Source organism: Leptonychotes weddellii, chromosome 15, assembly GCF_054177405.1.
Source record: "Leptonychotes weddellii isolate Sample4059 chromosome 15, ASM5417740v2, whole genome shotgun sequence".
In the NCBI taxonomy this organism is placed as follows: domain Eukaryota; kingdom Metazoa; phylum Chordata; class Mammalia; order Carnivora; family Phocidae; genus Leptonychotes; species Leptonychotes weddellii.
Genome location: NC_138383.1, coordinates 17,544,405 through 17,564,327, shown reverse-complemented (window position 1 = coordinate 17,564,327; position 19,923 = coordinate 17,544,405). Strand labels below are relative to the sequence as shown.

At 56.8% G+C, this 19,923-nt stretch overlaps 2 protein-coding genes across 5 annotated transcripts; one reads left to right on the top strand and one right to left on the bottom strand.

Annotated features, from left to right (window-relative positions):
• Positions 1-33: 33 nt before the first annotated feature.
• Positions 34-6,731, bottom strand: VAT1 (vesicle amine transport 1). 2 transcript variants are annotated; one of them, XM_081804937.1, is made up of 6 exons: positions 6,321-6,731; positions 3,334-3,541; positions 2,760-2,930; positions 2,560-2,649; positions 1,776-2,017; positions 34-1,618 (listed from the first exon to the last, which is right to left on the bottom strand). In XM_081804937.1, the coding sequence occupies exons 1-6, from the start codon at positions 6,729-6,731 to the stop codon at positions 1,535-1,537; spliced, it is 1,206 nt and encodes a 401-aa protein (XP_081661063.1). In that variant the 3' UTR covers positions 34-1,534. The 2 variants fall into 2 exon arrangements, with proteins under 2 accessions (XP_081661063.1, XP_081661064.1); XM_081804938.1 differs by lacking the exon at positions 2,760-2,930.
• RND2 (Rho family GTPase 2) lies at positions 6,630-11,753 on the top strand. 3 transcript variants are annotated; one of them, XM_081804942.1, is made up of 5 exons: positions 6,630-6,768; positions 8,829-8,916; positions 9,714-9,823; positions 10,582-10,716; positions 10,944-11,753. In XM_081804942.1, the coding sequence occupies exons 1-5, from the start codon at positions 6,730-6,732 to the stop codon at positions 11,196-11,198; spliced, it is 627 nt and encodes a 208-aa protein (XP_081661068.1). In that variant the 5' UTR covers positions 6,630-6,729; the 3' UTR covers positions 11,199-11,753. The 3 variants fall into 3 exon arrangements, with proteins under 3 accessions (XP_081661068.1, XP_030889657.1, XP_006738639.1); XM_006738576.2 differs by lacking the exon at positions 6,630-6,768 and adding an exon at positions 8,177-8,344; XM_031033797.2 differs by lacking the exons at positions 6,630-6,768; positions 10,582-10,716 and adding an exon at positions 8,169-8,344.
• Positions 11,754-19,923: the final 8,170 nt, after the last annotated feature.

The following is a 19,923-nucleotide window of genomic DNA, read 5'->3' as shown; positions in this document are numbered from 1 at the left end:
CCCTCCAACTCTCAAGAGGCAACATCCAAGACCCAGGGTTTGGCTTTTTATTGACACAAACACAAAGGCAGCTTCGGTAAAACAGGGTGGGGTACACGAAAGCAGAAATCGCACTTCACACGTTTCGTCCTCGTTTAGACAATGAAGAGGCTGAGCGCCTCCCCCCACCTCCCACTGGCAGCGGCTGGGCAATAACCCTACCTAACTCCGCATTGGAGAGCAGGGGGAGTTACACCCCTATGCCAGGAAGTCCCCACTTTGGTTCCAGCGGCCCAGGTCCTAAACCACCGCCCCCCTTCTCCTGTTCCATCTCCCCACCCGTGTAAACAAAGTTTGTGGCTGAATTTGGAAAAGCTGCCCCCCCTGCTCTGAGAAGGCTGTGGGCCTCCCTTGACGACGCGGGAAATGTGCTTTGATTTTCACTTTGGTCCCAGAACAAGAAACAGTTGGCATTGCCTCTGAGAGCCCTGGCTGGTAAATACCACACTTATCTGCAAGGCTGAGAAAGCTTCCCGCCTTCTTCTCCTCCACCTCCCATAGAGAAATGACAGCCCCAGAGAGGACGTGCCACAGACCCCAGGAGGCTCGGGGCTGCCCCCCCTCCCACCCGCGGGCACACACACAGATTTTTGGCAGTGTTGCGGGACTGGGAGGCAGGAAAACCCCAGCTCCAGCAGAACGAGGAAGGCACTGGGGAGTACAGGGGTGGAGAAGGAGGTGTGAGACAGGGACATCCCCCCACACGCACACACGCACAGGTTTTCCGTTGCTAAGGCACTGAGAACAACTCCAGAGAACTCAGTGAAGGGTGGGGAGCCACCGGTGGGGGGGTGCTCTGTGTCCCTCCCACAGTTGTGACCTAGGGGAGCAGGTCTGATTCCCACCCTTGTTGTAAGAGGCAACCTTGGTTACGAGGGGCAGAAAACCTGGAGGTGGAAGAAGCCCAACTGTGCTTAAGGAGATGGGGAAAAGAGGACAAGGCCATGCAACGAGGCGACAGAGTTCAGAGGTGGGCACTGGTCGGCCTGGGTTGAAGGGACACGAGGGCGAGACAGGGACATGCTGGATTCACAAAGATTGGCCCCATATCCTGAGCTGACGTTTCAATTCTTTGGGGGTGGGGTGGGGTGGGGCGGGGGCAGGAGGGGGAGATGAGGCCGAGGGGGAAGCACACAGAACTGGACGGAAAGGGATCGGCTAACCTTGGCACAAAAGCAGCAGAGCAGGCCCAGGGAAAGGGTGGGGGCAGGAAGCAGCCGGCCTCCCTCTGGCCCTCCCTGTCCCCTTGTCAGAGCCCAGACATCCAAGTGGTCACTTCCCAACCTCTTCCGAGGGCAGGAAGGGGGGGAGGGGGCAGCCCTGCCTAAGGAGACAGACCAGGGCAGGGGAGAGGTCATCAGGACGGAGACCTTCGGGGGAGAGAGGGCAGAGCATGATGATAGAGGGTGAAATGTGAGAGAGTCTGGTGACCAGCACAATGCGGGGCCCCCCAGCATCTCTCTTCCCGGGCCCTGAGGGTCCGCCAGCCCCCGCCCTAGTTCTCCTTCTCTGGTCCAGGCACCAGGAGGACTTTGCCCACATTCTTCTTCTCCTGCATCTGCCTCATGGCATCCGCCACCTGGAGAGGAAGATGAGACTCGGCTCCCAGGGCCGTCCGGTCCCCTCCAGAGAGCCAGCAGAGAGGAGCCAGCCCTCCTCTTCCCAGGAACCCCAGCCCTGGGAGCACCGGCCTGCAGGGGTCCCGGCCCAGCCCTCCCCGCAGCCGTCCCACTCACCTTCTCAAAGGGCCACACGGAGTCGATGTGGGGTTTGATGCGGCCCTGGCTGTACAGGGCCAGGAGGCGGGCCACCACGCCCCTGATGAGCTCCACCTCACCCTCCAGGTAGCCCAGGTGGAAGCCACACACGGCGCGGTTGGCTGGCAGCAGCTGCAGAGCGCTCACGCTGAACTGGTTCCACCATGTGCGCGCCAGGGCCACCAGGTTCCGCTTGGGGCCCGTCAGCAGGTTGGCCATTCCTGCGGCACGAGAAGATGCGGCCTGTGAATCCAGGTGCCGGGCGCGTCCCTGTCCCGGTCCACGCTCATCTGCCCCCTGTGGGCCTCTCACAATCACCCACAGCGGCGCAGGGAGCGACAGGATGATCCCCCCGCTGCTGGCTGCCAGGCCCAAGTGGACTCTGGCCGACTCAGAATTGCCCTCATCTTTATTTACTTGTCCATTTGTGTGTGTGTGTGAAACAGTTTTTCAGATGAAAATGCAGCCTGCCCAAGAAGCCCAGGAGGATAGGACAAAGGAAGGCAGACTGATGGGACTTCGCGTCGGGAATAAGCCCCAAACAGGAGCACAGAAAGAACACAGTATTCACTGTGTGGGACTCGCAGGAAAAGCAGGGAATGAGAATGACATCAGCCACACCCCAGAGGCAGCAATCTGAACGCGTTCCCCGGCCCGGCCTAACCCTATAACCCTGATGCTCGCTCGGGCAGCGGAGTCCCTGGGCCTCTGCATCCTGCCCTTCAGACCCACAGCCCTCTCCACCCCCAGCCCGCGAACTCACCATAGGTGACCACTTTGCCCATGGGTTTGAGCACGTTGTAGCCCTTGGCCGTATCTGACCCACCCAGAGGGTCCATGACGATGTCCACTCCTGTCACAGAGTAAGGCAGGGGGCAGCCAGGAACAGCATCAGGAGCCACAGATCTGGAGTGCCCCTCCCTGTCCTGGGCCATCCTGCCCCCGCCCACACCCCGACCCCACCTTTGGGGGAGATCTTCTTGATCTCCTCCACGTAGTCAGTCGTGTGATAGTCGATGGGGTGTGTGACCCCGTGCTCCTTCAGCACCTCGTGCTTGCTGGCCGAGGCTGTCCCGAACACCGTCACGTTCTCTACCGTGCGGCACAGCTGCAGGGCGGCCATACCCACGCCCCCTGCAGCAAGACACTCCCGTGAGGCGGGGACGCGGAGCCACCCCGCCACCGCTCTCCAGTCTTGCCCCTCAAGGACTCTGCTCATCACCTGCATTGGGCCTGGGTGCATTCTGAGGCTTTCTCTCCTCACAACCAGGTCCAATATCCATGCCTGGGAACTGGGGGGGAGGGCAGCTGGCAAAGGAGGGGGTGCCGGGTGAGGGGACGTCGCTATGGATAGCACACCAGGCTGGACCTGGTGCCTGAACGTTACCACGGCAACAATACTGCAGAGGCCTCTGGGAGCCAGAGGCCGAGGCAGCCTGGTGTTGTCATGACGACCGTCCAGACAGGCTGCAGGGAAGGGGCCCGAAGGAAATCTGGGCGGGGTAAGGAGGGGGGATAAAGGGAGGGGGCCTGTCACCTGCGGCCATGTGTACCAAGACGCTCTGGCCGGGCCGTAGATTGCCGAAGTCGAAGAGGACCATGTAGGCTGTGATGTAATTGACCAGCAAGGCAGCGGCTTCCTCAAAGGTCATGGCCTCAGGCATCTGGAAGGTCTGGGCTGAGGGCACAGTCACCTCCTCCTGCCACATGCCTGACCGGATCAACACCATCACCCGGTCCCCTACCTTGAAGAATGAGAGAAGAGCATCATTCAGCGCCTCGCTCATCCACCCACTGGCAATTTATGACCTTCTACTATGTACGAGGCCCTCTTCCTAGCAATGAAGTAGCAAGAGAAGCGGCCACAGTCCTCATGCTAATCGTAATAATAATACCATGGAAAACAATAACAACTTACCCTTACAGAGTGCTTACCAGAGGCCAGGCCGTATTATAAGTGCTATAATAAGTTTATTACATATAAACGCTCGATTAATCCTTCCCGGCTCTTTGAGGTAGTTATTGTCCTTATCTCAACTTTACGGATCTCATGCTTCACTATTGTGTAAGATCGCTGAATGCAAGAAGCTTATAGTTAGGGCAGCATGAAGTATTGTTAAAGACATCAAACTGTTTTAGTTAAAAAAATGGGCTCTGCCGTTCACTGACAGTGTGACCTTGGGCAAATAAAAACCATTTAACTTTTTTGAGCCCCAGTTTCCCTGTCTGTAAAGCAGAGCAATTATGAGGATTAAGTGGCAAAAAAATCATTTGGCAATTTTTAGCTCAACGTCTGGCACAGAATAAACAGTTCGTAGTATTAGGTAATAACAATGATAAAATGCCCGTAAAGATCTCTGAACCGCTAGGGCTTGTGCAATCACCTCACCAGAAGCTTCTGAGCCAGCACTGGGGGCCCAGAAAACACCTTCACCCAGAGCCAGGGGGTTGGAGTGATGGACAAGGACAGCCACACAGCCGCAATCCAACAGGAAGAGCCATCCCACCCCCCACCCCCCCACCCGCCCCAGCCACCTGCACAAGAGCCTCATTGCAGGAGGGAAAGGGAGCTAGGAAAACAGAATCTTTCCCTCCAGCTTAGCATCTGGGGTCAAGAGGAGGGCAGAGGAAAGGGGGCAATCTCTGGAGAAAGCAAGGCCTCTCCTCACTCTCTGAAGGCCATGGAGAGAGAAGTGTGGGTGCTATTCCAGGACAATCCGGGGCTGTTGTGGTCCCTGCCAGGAATGATGGGAATTCTGTATAGAGACTTGGGATCCATGGAAAGAAGGCATGGGACTCCCACACACACCCCTTTTCATGTTCTCAAGCCCCCACACTCCACTGACAAAGAGGACTGAAGGCAGGCTGGGATCTTTCCTTGCAAGCACTGGTCTGAGATGAGGTCTGGGGAATGGAAGCATTCCACTCTAGGACTCAGGACTAGGAGACTCAGAAATAGCCCAGGACTGCTGGAAAGTGCAGTGTTCAGCCAGGGTTGTGACCAATCTGGCCCAGAACAAGGCTCACCTACCCAGGCTAAAGGCAACCCCTCAGCCCATCACAGGGCAGGGCCATGAACCCCTCCCCAGTCCAGACATCAGGAGGGAAGGAGGGCTCTCCCCACAGAATCCAGCCTCTTACATCAGGTTCTTGCCCTGGACAGGATATCCTGTATTTACTAAGCGGAAAGTGTGGGGAGGGAGGTTAGGTGGGTGGCCTTCAAACATGAACTACAATTCTCCCCCCACCCTACCACACACACACAAAATTCCTCTTAGCACCTTCTCAAAAGTGGGATTACTCAGAAGTCAGTGGAAAGGGTGGGGCCAGAGCTGGATGGAGGCAGAAGCCCTTTAAGGAGGAGATGTTGGCATGCTCAATAAATTCAAGAATTCCAGCTCTGGGATCTGGGACTAGCAGGTCCTGCAAGAGAAAGGCCGAGTCTGAGGAGGCCTCTCTTGCAGGGGGCTGATTCTAAAAAGAAATCCTCAAACAAATGATGTGCAAAGGCTTCACCCCAGGTCTCTCAAAAAGTTTCTCATTTGGAACTCTTCGCTGTCCGCGTTTGTTGCCAAGATTAATGATAAGCGAAAGGAGAAACAGACCGGCAGAGCTGGGCCAACCTGCTCCCAGTGCCACACCCCCCCCATCCCGATCCAAATGGGGTTTCTGAGGCGAGGGTCCTCCCAGAGGAAAGCAGAGGCGTTTCCCCCACCCCCGGCCCCCAACGGTCCCAAGGGCAGCCTGGGGTCGTGGCCCGCCGGCTGAGTCACTGGAGGAGGAGACAGTGCAGTCACGGGATACAGAGAGCTTAAGACAAAGATCCAGAGACCCAATCTCGCCCCCACCAACCCTAAGATCAGAGTGGCAGTGTAAGGCCGATGGGAGAGCGGGTGGCAGGCTCCCTCTCCTCCATGATGGGCGTGCCTCGTCTCTTCGGCCCTGCTCTGGGAGGGGCCTCCTCACACCCCCACAAACCACGGGGCTGCATGTGACTGGGGCTCTGGCAGGGTCATGCGTCCCCGCCCAACACGGACTACAGAGCTCCTCAAGCTCCCTCGGGGAAAAAGGCATAATCGGTACCCAGGGTCACAGACCACAATTACCCAGGGATTGTTTGGTGGCAGAGGTACAAGTGTGGTTTTAATCGGGGGGGGGGGTTGGCAGGGGGCGGAGGGGGGGGGTAGTTGGTAAGGTCGTTGTGCGCATGCGCTTGGGTGCCTTATTGTGTTTCCTCCCCCCCCGGCCCCAAACCACCACCCACGCCGCCGCTGCTGGGCGGCGGCCACAATTAGAAATGGTTGGGGAGGGGGCGATAACTCTATCTCCACTACCTACCCTCCAATATTAACCCAATTCCCCAGGGCTCTCGTAACACAGGCTCCTTTCCAACGCCTTCCATGCCCGTCTGCCCGGGTCAGTGCCAGTTTCCTCCGCCCTGCCACACCCCCGCCCCCCGCCCACTCGAGCCCCACTACCCGGTGGCCCGGGCAGCCTCTCCCTGTCCTGCCCTGTCCCGCTCACCTTGCGGTCGTTGACTCCCTCGCCCACCGCGATCACGACGCCGGCGCCCTCCATGCCCGGAGTGAGGGGCAGCGGCGGCAGCCGGTCGTACAGCCCCTGCCGGGCCATAAGGTCGGCGAAGTTGAGCCCGCAAGCCCGGACGCGCAGCGTCAGCTGGCCGGGACCGGGGGCCGGGGACACAGCCGGCCGGCTCTGCAGCTTCACCTTGTCGTAGCCACCGAAGCCGGTGAGCACCAGGCACCGCAGCGGCGGCGGCGGCGACGCGGCGGCGGCCCCCTCGGAAGTCGCGGATGGCTGGGCGTCGCCAGCGGCCTCGGCTTTCGGGGGCTGAGAAGAGGCGTCTTCTCCGGCCCCTGCTTCGGCCGCCGCCACCACGGTGGCCGCCTCGGCTACCTCTCTCTCCGCGGACATGTCTGGGACTCCCGACGTGCGCGCAGCTGGACCGAAGGTGCACAGCTGGGGAGGGCGGGGCGCGCGTCGGGAGGAGCCGCGGCTGCGGACTGCGCGCGGGAGGGGCGGGGCCTCGCGGGCCGACTTAAAGGGCCAGGGCCACCGCGCGGGTGTTGGCAGGAGCGCGAAAGGTGGGAGACCATGAACGTCTGGAGAGAGACCCGCGCGAGGGCATTCTTAAGGTCATGCAGACTGCGACTTAATTTGCTTATTTATTCATAATAAGCCTTATGCAAGTTAATATGTAAAAAGACAATCTGAAGGACGATCCCAAAACCTGAGCTTACATCAGATTTGTGGAGCCAGCCACCTGTGGACTGGAACCCAACTAAGTTGCTCCTCAGGCTCTAACTCTACCCATATGTGACTCATTCGTGTGGTCTTGCAGTGCAACTTGGAGCAGGGAGACCGAGTCTTTAAAACTTTCCATCTGACTGTTAAAGTTCTGTGCCTCAACTTTCCCTTCTGTAAAATGGTGATATTGCTTGCTCTAAAAGATAAAATTAAATCGAGTATAACCGATTTAAAGAAGCGCTTTTAAAAGGTAAAAGATGCCATGCAAACGCAAAACAGTGGTGTAATTTATCGTTAGACTCCGGATCAAGCCTTAAATGTCTCCATCAGGCCTGTCATTGTGAGCAATTCAATTTTCCTCTTCCTCCCCATCTCTGTCTCCCCGAAGTATCCACCAGAGGACGCAGCTCCCCCAAAACTTTCCACCCTGGGCTTGGCTGGAGAAACTCAGTCCACACTTCCCTGCTAGTCCAGGCCCGCCGTTAAGCCACCCCAGCCCCAGACTAGGCCGTCCGTTGCCATGGGGACGGAAAGCCATGATGTCACCATTGACCGGGTGGGTGTGTTGGAGTCCATACCCTCATATCCCCAAGACTCCCTGCCGGGACGTTGAGAGAGGAGGGGTAAGACCGAACCAAAAAGACTCCCTCCTCCTACCATCTCGCGCCCCCTCCTGTTCAGGGAGTGGATGGCTGCCCCCGCGCGTGTCCGCACTAGCACACCGGCGTGCACGCGTGGGCACACGGAAGGCCTGAGCCTCGCGCGTTTGCCGCTTTCACCCTACCCCTCAGAACTTCGCCGAAACTCTGCCCCGCGCCCCTCTCCAAGGAAGTCAAAACAGTCAAATAAGCCCGGCTCGGCCCGCCCCAAACCTACAAGGGTTCCTCAGGTCACCCCCATGCGCTGGAATCCTGGTCCGGGCCCTCGGATTCCCCAGGCCCCGCCCAGCTCCTCTGGGCCCCGCCCCTCCGGCTGCGCGGGCGGGAGGCGGGGCCGGGGGCGGGGCCGTCGGGCTGGGGGCGGGGCTGAGGGGGGGCCGCGGCCCCGGGCGGGGGCTCGGCGCGGGCCCGCGAGATGCCGGTGTCGGCGGCCGGAGCGGCTGCAGCTGCAGCGGCGGGGGAGGCGGCAGCGGGGCCCCGGAGGGGGGCTGCGCAGGGGGCCGGCGCGTAGCCGGGACTATGGAGGGGCAGAGCGGCCGCTGCAAGATCGTGGTGGTGGGGGACGCGGAGTGCGGCAAGACGGCGCTGCTGCAGGTGTTCGCCAAGGACGCCTACCCCGGGGTGAGGGACCCGCGTCTTGGGAGGAGGGCGCTGAGGCCGCGGGGATGGGTGATTAGGGCCCTAGGGACGGACCGAAATGGGTGCCGGGGTAACCAGGGTCGAGAGAGAAGGGCTCGGAAAACCAGGGACCGAGGGAGACGTTGGGGGCTCTGGGGGACTGCAGAGGATTGGGGTGGGAGGAATTGGGGAGCAGGGTGAGATGAATGGGATTTGGGATAACCAGAGGATCCAGGAGGGGACGCTAGGGGAATGTCGGGGGTCCTGGGCATTGGAGAGGGGAAGAACTAGGGGCTGAAGGGACCGGGAGGGGGTCTGGGAACCTAGCAGATATTCCGCTGAGGCAGCCGCTCCTGGGATCTCCCCTTTGCCCAAAACCGGACCAACTTGTGTCCAGGGGCTGGGCTGGACCTTGTGTGGGAGTGAGGAAGGCATTTGTCTGGGATGAAGACTGGAGCATCTCATCTTGACCCATCCCTCTCTGCAGAGTTATGTCCCCACCGTGTTTGAGAACTACACCGCGAGCTTTGAGATCGACAAGCGCCGCATTGAGCTCAACATGTGGGACACTTCAGGTAGCCAAGTCCCTGGGGTCACCCTGACTTCCTAGGCCCCCACCTTGCCCCTCCCTTGGCTAGACTCTTGGGCTCCAGGTAAGCCCAGCCCATCCACCCAATTTTAGGAGGAAGGAAAATCAATTTTCTGCTTAAAGCCGGGGAAACTGAGGCAGAGCTTGCAGAGACACAGAAATCTTGTCCTGAGAGAGAAAGCCCAGTATCCAGTCCTCTCAGCTGGATTCTGCCTACCTGGGAAAGTTGGGAAGAATGGATTTATTTTGGAACATGTTTCTTAGGAGATAGGGCTGGGTTTAGAAAAGACATTTAGAATTTCTTTGAGGGGTGGGGAACTGCTTCTATAGACTGAAGTGTAGAAATCTGAGATGTCCCAATGGGTGGGAGAGCTCTGCCCCTGCCCCTCCTCCTCCTCCAAAAGAGGGAGGAGGGTTTTTATTTTACTCAGCTCCCCTGGAGGGCTTTAGAAGATGTCTGTCAAAGCCCAGAAAGCATATGCAAAATTTTGAGAATGTCCAGAGATTTCATGAGCTTCTCAAAGACTCAGAAAAGATTAAGAATGATTACTTTTAGAGAAACCCCTAGGGAAGTGGAGAGCTGTTTTCTGCCATCTAACCTCCCCTCTCCCTGCTCCCCTCCTTGGAGAAACCCAGACTCCTTGAGGGATATTAATAATTGCTCTTTTCCATTCTCTGTTCCTAGCGTCCCTTGGCCAGGATTGGTAAGGTCTCCCATTCCCTTCCAGGCCTCCCACCCACTCAAGACCCTCATCTGTCCCCTCCCTCCCTGTCTTCTCTCAGGTTCCTCTTATTATGATAACGTCCGGCCTCTGGCCTATCCTGATTCAGATGCTGTGCTCATCTGCTTCGACATTAGCCGACCAGAAACACTGGACAGTGTCCTCAAAAAGGTGGGAGCCTGGGGAAGCAGCCTGGCTAGACTGAGGGGGACAGAAACCATGGTCCTGACACAACATGGGTCGGGAGGAGGGAGTGATGTCTGGGGCATGGTCATCAGCTGGAGAGTGTGTGAAGCTCTCGTCCTTCCCCATCCCTCTCACCCCCCCACCCCCTGCTTCCTGAAAGTCTGTCCTCAGAGCTGGATTCAGCATCTGGGGGAGATAGAGGAGGGCAGGGAGAAGTACTCAAGGGATTCCTTATCCATCCTCCGCATATCCTTGGGTGTGGGAGCCCCAGATGGAGGGGATGGGAATGCTGCTCCAGGAGTTCCGGAGAGCCTTGTGGTCTCCTCTCCAGGCCTCTATTTCCATGAGAAAAGCCCACGTTGAATGGACAGAAGTCAGCTAAAGCAGCCCTAGTTCCCAGATGGGGGAGGGAGGGCAGACTGGTCTGTTCTCAGGAACTAATTTGGGAAAGGGGGTGGGAATGGGAAGGTTTCAGGCCGGTAGACCCTTTATGGCGACTGAGGTAGAAGCAGGGCCCCTGACCCCACAGCCCCACCCCAGCCCTTTCCTCCCTCCCCATCTCCTACACCCCATCCTGCTTCCAGGCCAAGCCCACCATTCCTACCTTCTTGCTCGCATGGGAGAGTCCAGAGGGGTGCATGGTTTCTGCATGATGTGAGGAAGGGTGTTCTCCTGGCATGGAGCAAGGGTTCACCGTGTGCCTCCTCCTACCCCTCCATAACTGTTTTCTTCCCCCCAAATAGTGGCAAGGGGAGACTCAGGAGTTTTGCCCCAATGCCAAGGTTGTGCTGGTTGGCTGTAAACTGGACATGCGCACCGACCTGGCCACACTGAGGGAGCTGTCCAAGCAGAGGCTTATCCCTGTTACACATGAGCAGGTGGGACTCTTGACCTCTGACCTGGTCCCAGCCTAGACCTCTCACCTCTGCCCCTCTCTATCTCTGATTTGAAAACCACCCTACTTGTCCCTTGCCCTGACCTCTGACCTCTGACCTCCGATCCCATCCCTTGGCCACACCCCCACCCCGACGCCCTCAGACTCCCTGCCCCTCGCTGAGCTGCAGGCTAAGCCCCATAACTTCCTCCATACACTCCATCCTTCCAGGGCACTGTGCTGGCCAAGCAGGTAGGGGCTGTGTCCTACGTGGAGTGCTCCTCCCGGTCCTCTGAGCGCAGCGTCAGGGATGTCTTCCACGTGGCCACAGTGGCCTCCCTTGGCCGTGGCCATAGGCAGCTGCGTCGTACTGACTCACGCCGTGGACTGCAGAGATCTGCTCAGCTGGCAGGCCGGCCGGACCGGGGGACTGGGACCGAGAGCGAGATACACAAGGATCGAGCCAAGAGCTGCAACCTCATGTGAGGGGCCGGCGTGGGGCAGAGTGTAAGGAGGGGCGGTGAGGGCACAGCTGTTCCCTGCCGCACCTGACTTCCGGACCGCCTGACTCTGGTAGGGACCTCAGGGCAGGCTGAGGGAGCGCTTCTCCTGGGCAGGAGAGCTGAAGGCAGAAGGGTGCCACCATTCCCCACGTCCTCATCCCCCTCCTCCCCACAGCAAGTGGAGGAAGCCAGCGGGACAGGCATCTGGGCTGGGAGCTGGGCTGGGGAGGGGGTTGGGGAAGCAAGCATGGAGCAGTGACTTTGGTTGAGTCTTAGTCTATGAAGGGTGCCTTCCCTCCCCAGCCCCGGTATCCATATCCTGGCCCTGGCTTCCTTCCCTAAGGAAAGTGTCCATTCTGTGGCCTTCCCTTTTCCTCTCCTTTCCCTTCCACAGCTGTTCTCACTCATCCTAACCTCCAGGCAACACACACTAAATTAAAAAGCAAGTTGAGAAGCCCCTCCCCCATCTACCCACAGTCCTAGCTCCCTCAATCCCTTCCCCCAGCTGTCCCCAAATAAAGCCCATGTCCATGGAAAACGGCTGTGGCTTTAGTTTTGTTGCTTTCTAAAAACCCAATCTACCAATTTCTAGCAGCAGGAGGGGGGAAGTTAGACTTCAGGAAGAACTTTCTTGTCTGTGCCCACAGAGGAAAAAAAGCCATGGGTCGGATTAGCAGTGTCCTTTTAGGAGCCAGAGGTGGGGGAGTGAGGGATCATGGGAGTATTCATCTCAGTTAATGAGCCAGACAATCCTAAGGCCATTTGGGGGTTTTAAAGTGGACTGATGTGCAATTCATTCCTCAGCCCAGCTGGGGCCCCCTGCTCGAGTGGGAGGGGTCCTGCTGAAGTGGTCCAGGCCCCTTGTACACCACCTCCACCCCCAGCTTGGAATCTGCTGGTGCTCTAGGAGTTGTGAGGGTAGGGAAAGTTTCAAAAACCTCCATGTCACAGAAGCTGATTCTTATGTGCAGTGAAGTTACCCAAGGGGCAGTAGTTTGATCCTGGGGTTTCCTTGGAGGTAGGGGCAGAGGCTCTCACCTCCTCTCCGTCTTGAGCTCCTGGATGATTTTGGAGGGAACATCAGCTGTGAGTTAAGGTCACTGCCCACCCTCCCCCACCCCCAACGCCAACCCCAGAGAGGAGGAAAGCTGGTGGAGGGGCTGGCGGAGATCCTGTTGTCTCGAAAGACAGTGCTGGTCTGTTTTCTTGGGAGTCTGGTTTCACATTGTCCTGCATTCCCTCCCTGGCTCTGTTCCCACTGGCCTCTTTTCGGTGACATTCTCCCCCAGGAACCATCCCTGGCGGTCCCCTCCCCCAGCCCCAGCCCCAGCCAGTTCTTCCAGACACACACTCTGGGATAGAACACAAACCTCACTCTCCCATCTGCTGGGTTCCCCCCGAATTCGTAGCCCATCCCTCCCTCGTTCATTCAGCGGATATGCACTGAGCACCAACTGTGTGCTAGACACCGGCTTGGGATTGTGAAAGGACCAGTCTCTGGGCTCTGGAGGCCAGCCCAACGGGGAAGAGAGGTACCCCAGGTGTGACAGTGACTTGCCTGTGGGAGCTCCTTACAGCCTCAGGTGCCCAATCCTCTGAGCCAGGTCCTGAGGGCTGCAGGAGAGTTTGTTTGGCAGGCGTGGAAGGGGTAGGAAAGGCGCTCTGAGCAGAGGGGATAGCATGTGCAAACACGTGGCGATGAGAAAGAGTGTGGCACGGTTGGGGCTGCCCTGACAAGGGGGGCAGAAGACAAGGCCCGGAAGGTACATCAAGGCCACCGCAGGGCCCACAAAGGAACCAGGTCTTCATTCTGAGGATGTGAGAAGGCACCAGGGATTTCAAGCAGAGAGGAAGTGACCAGATTTGGTTTTTTGGATAGATGGGTATCTGGATGAGGTGTTGGGGACTAGGGGGATTTGGCTCTGAGATGTGTCCTTTAAAACAGCTTCTCCTTCCCTATGCCAGGGCCCAGTCTTGAGAGGAAAGGAAATCCCATCTACTGCTGGCTCATCAGACAGCCCTTTCCCTCCCTCTCCTACAGGACCCTGTCCCGGTCCATCTCAGCTAATCTCAAGGATTCTGGGACAGCTTCAGGGGTCTTGGGCACCCAAGGTGAGGTTAGGAGCTGACTCCAAGACCCTCCTCCAGGGTCCCGAGTCCTGGATGGAAGCTGCTGGAGAGGGCTGGGGCCCAGCTAGGGGGCTCTGAGGACTGACCCCTCCCCCAAAGGGACCTGCCACACCATCAACCTGGGATTTGGGGCCATGGCTTTTTTCCCCCCACTTTGGACTTTGATACAAAACCTACTCAAGCCTATAGCCACCGAAGTGCAGAGTGTCTGGGCCCCTCTCTTCTCCCAACTGCTCTCTGCTGCCTCGCTCAGGGAATGCAGATGCATTTCAATATCCGCCTAAAGCGAACAAAATTAGGAAAATAAATCAGCGGGGGAAACTCCCAAAGTTTAATACATTTCCAATACCACCGGGAACAGGTTGTGGTCTCCTGTGCAGGTCTGGGTTGCCAGACTTTTGACTTCCTGGGGAGGGGCCTGTGCTGCTGGGCTGAGGAGCTCAATGGGTGGGAGGAGGGAATGGGGCTGTTTCTAGATCCTCAAAGGCCCCTGCAGGCTGGAGGGAGAGGACTCTACCCCTACCCCCACCCCAGATGCCAGAGTCAGACCCAGTCAGACCCAGCTTCCTCCTCCGCAGCTGTTTCCCCCACAAATTAGACACCCGGTTGGGAAACAATGTAGCCTCGTTAATCATTTAATGAAATAAAACAACTAATCACGCTGTGATGCTGCCAGTGTTTCTTAACCCCGCAATCGGCCTGCCCTGGAGGGAGGAGGGAGAAGGAAGGGGTGCGGGTAGGGGCGGGACATGGTCTAACCCCTGAAATGCTTCAGCTGACCGGGGGTCATCCCCTTGGGACTCCAGCCTTCCCTCAAGGGACAGTCATGAAAAAGAGCTGGAGATTTGGAAGCAGAGGGCCTCGGTTTCAGCTCTGCCCCTTCCTCCCTGGGGAGCCTTTGGTGAGGTTCCGCACCTGTCTGAACCTCAGGCTTCACACCTGGAAAAGAGCTGATCACATCTACTTCACTGTGTTGTTGAGGAAGAGTCGGAGAGGAGAAAGGCCACAGAAGAGCTGTTTGACCCCTCATAGGTGGCTGAGCTGGGGTCAGCCTTTATTCCCTGCCGCTTTCACATCCAGGCCTGACCGCGTCTGAGCCTGCCCGAGGGAATCAGGAGAGGCCTCTTGGAGGGGGCTACTTGTGCTCAGGAAAAGACAGGAAGGGGGAGGTCTCTGTGTGTTGCTCCCTCATCTATCCTGAGGGCTAGAGAGAGCGTTAATGAGTCCTCCAAAGGCGGGCTGAAGTCTTTGGTCCCCGATTTTCTGAACTCCCCCATAAACTTTTCTGCATTGTCTGGGTGAGAACCCCACGTTACCATGGTGACCTCACCCCAGATAGGCTCAGACTGGTCCTGCAGGCTGAGGGAGGTGGGGGGAAGGGGTCATGTCCCTGAGGTTCCCAGTGGTCACCAGGACCCTAGCAGGCAATCCTGATACAGCGGTCTCTGCCTCCACACTGGCTTCCCCGAGAAAGGGGTTTGGCTCTTCTGTGGTGTCCCCCCCTCCTTTTGCTCTCTGCCAACAGAAGAGTTCCTTCTACACAGTGCAGCCCCTCTCCCACCTTCCTCCTTCCAGCCGAGTCTGTCTCCTTCTCTAGTAAATCCCCGACGCCCTCTCCTCGTGGGTGGGAGTGAGGGTCAGAGAGAGGGGAGGCTCCCCAGCAGCTGCCCACCCCAAAAGCAGAAGGAACAGGGGCCTGTGCGGGAGCGCCCCTCCCCCCACGAAAATGCCTTTGCTGTTGATTCCTAAATAACAGATGTCTGTCTGCATATTAATGAGATTGGACGAATAATTGGTGAGTTTTTCATTCAGTGTCAGAATGAACCCGGAGGCCTTATGTTCATGCACACAGACACCCACTCACACCCCCCGCCCCCCGCCCAACTCTCCCCTTCCCCCAGAGCACAATGAGACAGAAGCAGATGCTGATGAGTTTGACCCACAAAGGGGAGGGGCAGACAGGGAGCTGGGGTGGCAGGAGGAGGGAGACCTCGAGGGTCTGGGGCTAGGCTTGTCAGTTTCTCCCTCTTGATCATGGTCTCCCCGGATCCCCCGGGGGCCTAAGCTTGCATTTGTGAGACTTCACCACCAGGCAAAAGGGGCCCAGAAGAAGGTGGGAGCCAGAAGGTAGAGAGGGTTGTGGGGAAAGGCAGGTGCAGCCTGGGGGGGCAACAAAGCAAGGGCCCTCCTTCAGCAAGGTTGTGCCACCCAGGAGCCCAGAATCAGTGGGCCCCATACCCCACTTTAGCCCCTATGCCAGGGTGTGGGGTGGAAGAGCAGGGACTCTTGAGTTAGCTATCATTTGCCTGCTGGGTGTTCTCCAGCGTGTTTCCCAACCTCTCTGAACCTCTCCTACTCTCTCAGTTCTAAGAATACCTACCTGGCAAGACTGAAAAGATGAAATGAGATAAACTATGTCAAATGTCTGTCCTAGTGCCTGGTTTATAATAGGCCCAACACATAGCAGTTCTCCCCCCACTGATCCCCCAAACACACCAAGACAGTTTCAAAATCACTGCCTCTCAGGTGCCTGGGTGGCTCAGTTGGTTAAGCGACCGCCTTCGGCTCAAGTCATGATCCTGGAGTCCCAGGATTGAATCCCGCATCGGGCTCCCTGCTCAGTGGGGAGTCTGCTTCACCCTCTGACCGTCTCCCCTCCCATGCTCTCTCAAATAAATAAATAAAATCTTAAAAAAAAAACAAAAAATCACTGTCTCTCCTGTCAACCCCACCCGCGTCAGGGCAGGGGTTAATTAGAAGTTTAGTAATTACCCCAGCTGCCTGGAAATCGGGAGGGAAAGAGACAAGACGGAGAGGGGCAGGAATAGAGAGACGAGATGGACAAGGGAGAGGGAACTGATGGAAGCCCAGGCCTGGAAGAGAAGGAAAGAGACCAGGGCGACCCTGAACCACCAGGTGGGGATGGCGAAGGTACTGCAGGCAAGTGGAGTGAGTCCCTTAATGAGAGGCTAGATTTCCAAACCCCAGTTCTGCCGTGAGCTTGGCCTCGGAACTCTCCTCCCCTCCTACCACCTCAGTCTCCCCATCTGTAAAATGAGGGACTTGCTTACTCTCTAAAGTCCCTGCTCTGCGTGTGAGAGCGTGAGAGTCCCAGAGGCCCCAGGCAGCAGGGGAGGGGAGGCGGCTGCCCCCACACCTACCCCTTCTCTAGGGCCCAGCAGTCACTCTTGCTCGCCTCCTCTCTCCCTCGGTAAATGGATCTGCTGCACCGCACACAACTGTCCATTGTGTCCTAATGAGGGACGAGCAGGGAAAGCCAATCACTTATGATGCAAATGAGCGGCGGCTGCAGCCTCCGGGCTCTCCCTGAGGGCCTCTCTTCTGCCCAGACCCCGGCGCTGCCCCCGTTGGGCCTTTCTCCCTAGCCCCCAGTTCCCATCTGGTCCTGGAGAACGGGGGTGGTGGGCAGACCGGCCTTCCCGTGGTCGCTCACTGCCGCTCCCTGCAAGGAGCCTCAGCCCTCACGGCGGCCCAGCTTCTCTCCGCACCCCAGAGGGCAACCAGGGCAGCTCAGTTTTTGTTTTTAACTGGGGTGAAATGCATATAGCATACAATTAACCATTTCGAGGTGTACAATTCCATGGCATTGAGCGCAGTCACCAAGTTGCGCGGCCGCCACCTCTCTGGGCTCGGGTGTCGTACCCCTCTGCCCCTCTCTGCATCCCCGCCTCCAGGGGCACGGGGAAGCCGCTGAGGCCTCAGCGGAGTCCAGGAGTAATGGAGGCTGGTGTTGGGCTAAAGGCTGAGCAAAGCCCAGAGCCGGCCTGGGATTGAAGGGGGACAAGCCCTGTGCTTTAGGATGGAGCCAGAGAAGAAGACAGGAAAGATCATCACTGCTTTCCCCTAGCACTGCCCTGGGACCCTATCTTTAGGAAATGGCCTCTTGAATTAAAAAAAAAAAAAACACTCTTTTTCTTCTTAATTTCTCTGGCATTTGGTTAGAAACCAGAGGAGGCTCTGGCACAAAACTTCGTTCCCATGACTTTCAGAGCCCCTGTGGGCTTGGGGATGATCCCACCAGCAGGCTTCTTACTTTGGCAGCTGCGGAGGGCCCTGAGACAGCCCCCAGGAGCCCTCAGCCCCCAGGAGAGGTCTCCCCTCCACAGGCCCCAGGGACAGGCTTCACCAAGGAAAGATTTTACACCTTTGTGGCCCAGTTTATCCCACAGACCTACAGCTTAACAGCTGGGAAGACTCCCAGAAGTTGCAGTTTGAGTTCCTCTTGCTAATATGCGCTACCATTTGCTTTTATGTCGTTTTCAGAAGACAGCAAACATCTGCTTACCTGTGTGTCTGTGTTACCTTCAGATTCACCCTCCCCCCCCTTCCCTAATCTAGGACATGTGGTCATGTTTTAAAACAAAACAGAACAAGATTCTTCTGGAATTAACCAGTGCCAACTGCCGCAGCATTGCAGAGAAACTTTACAGGGCCACAAACTTTCTTTTATCTTCTCCGGCCCCTGTCCCCACTCAACCGGGGTCCACACTCCCCCTCTCCCAAACAAACACAGCCCAGACAACATAATGAGGGTATTTTCATCTGTGTTCTAATGAATAGGGGGTCCCGGGCTAGTTAGTTCCGGCTCTGCCACCAATTCACTGGGTGACTTTTGATAAGGACCTCAGTTTTATCACCTGTAAAGTGGGGATAACAATTTTTACCCTGGCCATCTCCCAGGGAACAAGTGAGGAGGGAGAAATAATAGTTGTGCCGGTGCTTTGAACTTGCAAAGAGATTATCATGAACATCATAATTATCTCTCCAGTGATGGCGGCAGCCGTTTATCGGTCTTGAGTATCCAGCCTGGAGGGGGCCTTGCTGGAAGACACAGGGATAGGGGAAATGGATGTCCTCCATCTGTGTGGGTGTTGGCTTGATTAATCACAAAGGAGTAGGCTTCATGGCAGGCAAGAGGGAATCGAGGAGGAAATCTGTAGGTGTGGGCTGAGAAGAGGAAGTAATTCTTGGCCACTTAGATCTCTTATGCTGTTTTTGGAGTAAATCAGGGCCCTAGAAAAGTGGGTGGGAAGGACTGAAGGGAACTGGCACTCCCAGGGGCAGAATGTGGCTGGTTTTCCAGGGACTAGTGTTCCTGGGGTGGGGTGGGGCAGTTGGATAAGCCCTTCACTCAGTGCGTCCATTCATTCATCCTTGAACTCATCCATTCAACAAATCCTCATTGGGTACCCAACAAAGTATCTGTCAGGTACTGAGGCTGGGTTCCAAACAAAGATAAAATGATACTAATCCTGCCCCTAAAGACGTTCTGGTCAAATGGAGAAAAGAGCGTATACACACAAATAACTTATCGACGGAAGAAAGTGTCATTAAATAAAGCAAACTTCTGGGGTGTTCTGTCGGTGGGAGAGACTCTGGCCTGGAAGACGGGTGGAGGTTCTCTGCAGGAGGTGTCGTGGGCAGGGCCTGTGGGGCTGGCAGAGCAGGATGCGCTGAGGACAAGTTACAGTGTGAGCAAAACCCGCGGGTCCCCATGTTTGGTGGCCAGGGTGCCTAAGAGGGCGCAGCAGGTGAGGCACTGGAGAGACAGAGTTTCAGCCTGGGATGGCGAGTTGGGGAAGACCGGGGTGGGGGCGCTGGTCAGAGAAATGTACCTGCAGAAGACTTTCCCAACTCTTTCTGGATCAGGTGCTCCTTCCCCCAGTTCCTCCAGGTGCAGGGGTTCTCACTTGGGCCTTCTGGAATCTCCTGGCTTCCTTTTCACCAGCCAAATCCTACCCAAGCTCCAAGGGTCAGCTTGAGATGCTTCACCCAGAGGTGCTGCCCTATAGCCCCCAGAGGGCTTCTGGACCAGAAGGCACAACTCTGTAAGGGTTTCCCGTGGCTTTCTTGCCTCCCGCATTGAATAGTAAGCAATGTGAAGGCCAGAAATGGATCTTCTCTCCCTCCCTTTCACAACCGTGGCGCATACAGAGGCTACCAGGGCCTGGGCATGTAGTCTCCCGTCAATCACTAACCTGATTGTTACTCACCGCCTCCTAGGATTGGTTCCCAGCACAGTTTAGCCCCGCACAAATCTTTCCCCGAGCAAGGCTTTGCCACCTCCTTTTGTTGTGTGACCTCGGGCAAGTTGCTCGACCTCTCAAAGTGTCCTATTCCTCATTTGTAGTTGGGAATAGTGCATGGCACTTAGTAGGAATGTGGCAAATGATAGTCATTAACGATTACTCTTGCTGTTGCCCCTGAGAGCTGGCAAGATCAGATGGTCCACGGAACCCAGGGCTGGCCTTCCATTTTTCTTTGCTTCTAATTTAGTCATCTTCTCCTCCCATCTGCCTCCTTCTGTTTTGTCCTCCTTGGGTTTTTCCTGTCCCCACTCATGGGTCTTGCTTGCCTTTCTCCCTCCAGGCCAGCTGTCTCTTCTCCCCTCAGAGAGCCCGCTGGTGGCGGCTCTCTTGCTAGGTGAGGGTTGTCTATTCGCCTTGCTCTCCATCAGTCAATAAAGATAAATTACAAAGTCATTTATTTTATTTGTTCTTGTTACCTCGCGGGCTGTCTGAAATTGCCTTTCTTTAGAAAGCCCCATTTGCATATCT

Bases quoted from the DNA above. Each gene is read 5' to 3' on its own strand.
- VAT1 (XM_081804937.1), bottom strand. From the start codon at position 6,731: ATGTCCGCGGAGAGAGAGGTAGCCGAGGCGGCCACCGTGGTGGCGGCG. The intron at 2,018-2,559 runs GTGAGTTCGCGG...CTCGTGCCGCAG, and splicing joins GGGCAAAGTGGTCACCTATG to GAATGGCCAACCTGCTGACG. The intron at 1,619-1,775 runs GTGAGTGGGACG...CTTCCTCTCCAG, and splicing joins CCGTGTGGCCCTTTGAGAAG to GTGGCGGATGCCATGAGGCA.
- RND2 (XM_006738576.2), top strand. From the start codon at position 8,243: ATGGAGGGGCAGAGCGGCCGCTGCAAGATCGTGGTGGTGGGGGACGCG. The intron at 8,917-9,713 runs GTAGCCAAGTCC...GTCTTCTCTCAG, and splicing joins CAACATGTGGGACACTTCAG to GTTCCTCTTATTATGATAAC. The intron at 10,717-10,943 runs GTGGGACTCTTG...CCATCCTTCCAG, and splicing joins TCCCTGTTACACATGAGCAG to GGCACTGTGCTGGCCAAGCA.